At 47.1% G+C, this 3,850-nt stretch overlaps 1 protein-coding gene across 1 annotated transcript; it reads left to right on the top strand.

The window, feature by feature from the left end:
• Positions 1-1,917: 1,917 nt before the first annotated feature.
• Positions 1,918-2,766, top strand: tmem74 (transmembrane protein 74; the record flags this gene model as incomplete). Its single annotated transcript, XM_083988832.1, has 1 exon — positions 1,918-2,766. One exon carries the CDS (start codon positions 1,918-1,920, stop codon positions 2,764-2,766), a length of 849 nt encoding a protein of 282 aa, XP_083844958.1.
• Between the last annotated feature and the right edge of the window lie 1,084 nt (positions 2,767-3,850).

Here is a 3,850-nt window from a genome sequence, read left to right as displayed (position 1 = left end):
ATGGAGTCTTGTTGGGAAATGAGCCAAAGCCGTTCACCCAGCCACTAGGACTCCAGGAAAAGTGGCGACTATATTTATAGCCGCTGCCTGCTCGTGCTAAAGAAGGTGGAACAGTCAGCAAATGAATAGTCACTTTAAAGTGGGATTAAGCACTTAAATGGTTGATGGTGGCCCTCACTTTGTATCTAAGTGACACTTCCTATGAAGAAGAAAACAAAACGAGCCATTTGCTGCGTCAATTGTTTATCATTCATCTTAAAGGATGCAACTAAGACAAAAGGCAGTTAAGACGTACAAAGATGAACCTCCCAAAGATTTAGCCTACATGGGGTCACAGACCTATTAGATCTCTAGATTAAACATGGATTAGGATGGCTTCGACATAGTGACCAGTAATCTTCTGAGAGAGCACAGTGGTGAAAGAACAGATGGTGCATAATACTCGCAGTTTGACAATGCTCTTTGCATAGCACAGCTGGATAGAGTTTTCTGAAATGATGGTGACAACATACAGTGCACGTTATTTCATGCAGGTCCAAATTTGTTTTGACAACCCTAAAATAGCCGTTAGGTGTGTTTGTGTGCTGTGACTTGGGATGTGCAGCCTGTTTTTCACTGGCACCAATATGTCTTGTCTTGTATGATGCTGAAAGGATTTTTTTTTTAACATCTGTAGGCTATACCCGTGTTGATTTGACATCAACTTTAAGGCATTTGAGCTCCTGTAAATTCTCCTGTGTTACTCAGTTCTTATCTCGTCTCCACTGGAGCTTTTATTCTCCTTCACAGACATTGCAGTGCCATCAGCTCCTCCTCAGATGTTTCCTACAGAAAATGTGCTCGTCAGATCCCAGGCTTCCCCCTCAGCCTCTCACATCCTCATCCTCATGCATGTTGACTGACTGCTAGTGATCTCAATCGGCTCACAGATAGCGGCGCTCCTTTCAGCACCACAGCGCTGGGCAAAGCAGCTGATGCTGTGTGTGCGTGTGTGTAGCTTGTGTGCATGTGACTGTGTGTGTGTGTGGGAGGGAGGGACCAACGGAGAGCTCCCCTCAGCCCAGCCTGCACGCCACAGCATCGAGCACGGGAAGGGAACACAGCCGAGGCTGTTCAAAGCAAATTCACTGATAAAGCTGGTTTAATGTGGACTCGCCTATGAAGAGGAGAAGGCGGAAGGGATGCTGAGATAGCGCGGTGAGTTGATTTGTTCTTATCGGAGCAGTCTGAGGGAGGTTTCTGATACAGATCCGATTTGGAAAAAAAAAAAAAAAATGAAATAATAAACCGGGGTGGATGACTGGTCCACCCTTATGCAGAAGAGAATCTCACATCTTCTGCAGGATTCAAAGAAAAGTGTACAGGAGTGTATTCTGAAGTGTTGTAAATGCGCGAGGCACATGATTAATAATCATTCGGAAGTAGACGAACTACACAGCCTGTGTTGATTTTATAGCTGTGATTTCTGCATCTGATTTAGTTTGAGCCCCTTTTTTCTTCTTTTTTTTTTTTTTTTTTTTTTACTAATGCATTACAGGCGGAGTAAAGAAATTAGAACAGGCTACAGCTTAAACTCTGTTTCTACGTGGGCTGTTTTCCTAATTGGATACAGAGGTATTTGGCTAATCACAGCCGCTATAAGCTCCTTTCAAGAAGGGTCCGCGGATTTCTCTGAGACGATCTGATCAACTTTTAAGTGGTGCTGGTTTCAGGAGGTAAAACCATGTATGTGCATTTCATGCACCAGTGTTACGCAGAAGTTTTGCGCATGATCATGTTTCAGGCTTTGTAGTGAGGGCGAGCTATAATTAAGATGCACCATTTAACTCCGAGCTGTGTCCTCTTATTAGGGATGCTGTGGGGTGAAAACACCGTGGGAGGAAGGCTCAGAGTGAACCAGCGGGCGGCGATAAGCCAATGGCTTCTCCGGAGCTGCTTCCCGCAGATGAGGGAGGCAAACAGTCTGATGATACTCCCGACGTCCTTGACCGAGTTCGCAGCGCTCTGCATGTCCGTAAATCGGGCGGATCAACAGGAGGAGCGCTCCCGGGGGAGGCCGGCTGTAACCCGGCCCGCAGCTGCCATGGCAGGTGCCTTTCAGCACCAAGGACGGCGCCGCGCAAGGGGGGCGCGGAGATTAAACTCGGTCACCTCGGCGAGGAGAAAGTCCGAGTTTGTTGCGACGAGGAACTAGAGACATCTTTCACCTACATTGATGAGAATGTTAATCTGCGGCTGGCCAGCCCCGACACCAGTTGCAGAAGCGCTCACAGACCCGTGCGCAACGGCGAGCCATGCTCCGAGACGTTCCCGGAGCTTTCCTTCATGTCCGAGGACGATCTCTCCTTCGGGGAGGGCTCGGGAAGCTCTATAGACTACGGCTTTATCAGTGCGGTCACGTTCTTGGTGACTGGGATCTCCTTGGTGATCATCTCCTACGCAGTGCCTCGTGATGTGGTGGTGGACCGCGACAGCGTGTCAGCGAGAGAGATGGAGAAGCTGGAGATGGAGAGCGCTCGGATAGGCGCCCACCTGGATCGGTGCGTCATAGCGGGACTGTGCCTGCTCACGCTGGGCGGCGTGGTGCTGTCCACGCTGCTGATGATCTCCATGTGGAAGGGGGAAATGTACAGGAGAAAGGTCATCGCTTATTCCAAGCGCTCGGCCAAACTCTACGGCTCCATCAGCCTGAAAACTAGATCCAGTCCCAGCCACTCATCTGTTCATTTGTCCCTGGAGGAGGAAATGGAGGAAACTTTAACTTAAAAAGCTGCTTTGCATATAAACCTTTTGTGTATAACAGAGGAATTAATGCCATCCACACACATTCTCTAACATGTCATAGCCTAAAACTGTATTAAAAGTGTAAGTCTGCAACATTTTGTGTCCTGTAGCAATCTAGATCAAATATACATGTATCCACAGGCAGGCAGAATGGACAAGAAAGGCACTCTGATGAAAAGTGAGCAATAGCAAGAAAAACATGATGATGATGTCAAATTGTTCGCAAATGATTTAAAATGGCAGCACACCATAAAAGTAAGCTTTGTGTCACAAACACTGGTTCATTTTTTTTCTTTCTGCACAAGACACAGTGTCTAAAAGCTTCCATTTATTATTGAGCCTATTCATATTTAATGCGAATGTTTCCAACAGCAAAATTGTGCGCGGACATATTTCAGGAAGTAAAGCAAATGTGTGTCCCCAGGGCAGGAGAGTGGGAGTAAGGAGGGATTTATGGCTGTCCCTGTCCACCCTGATGTGGGGGAATCAGCTCAGTGGTCCACATGGTAATATCCAGTGACAGTCCCTCTCTGGTGCAGTGCTGAGGTAAGCCAGTAAGCCTGGCGTCGTGCATCTGAGCCAAAGCTCCACGTCGGTCTGATTGTACTGAACAATTTGACTGCATTCGACAGTGCTGACATGCACTGTGCGCCCTCCTCGGCTCTATGTTGATCCTCTCTGCTCCTCTTCCCCTCCATCCTCCCTAGTCTCCGCCTCAGGGGACTGTTTTTTTTTTTTATCTGAGACTTATTGCTCTCTTCAACCTAGAACACTGCAAAAGTGTGTGGGAAGGGTCTTGGATGACCAATAGCCAAGTTCCTGTGACATTTCAAGGTGGATAGGCCTCTCCTTACCCATCTCATTTTCTCTTTCTATCTCTCTCTCTATGTGAGGATGTACTTAGGAACACCTAATCGCACATGAAAGAGTTGCCCTACTTCCAAAACCTTAAGCCACCACTACTTCAAAGAGCAAATTACTCCCCCAAAGTGAGGTATCATTCTTCTCTAAAAGGTCATATTTGATGCTATCATGATGATTTGCTGACTAAAACATAATGAGTGAC

This window comes from Trachurus trachurus, assembly GCF_905171665.1.
Source record: "Trachurus trachurus genome assembly, chromosome: 16".
NCBI classification, from domain to species: domain Eukaryota; kingdom Metazoa; phylum Chordata; class Actinopteri; order Carangiformes; family Carangidae; genus Trachurus; species Trachurus trachurus.
The sequence above is the reverse complement of the archived record's forward strand: the minus strand, read 5'-3'. Positions and strand labels throughout refer to the sequence as shown.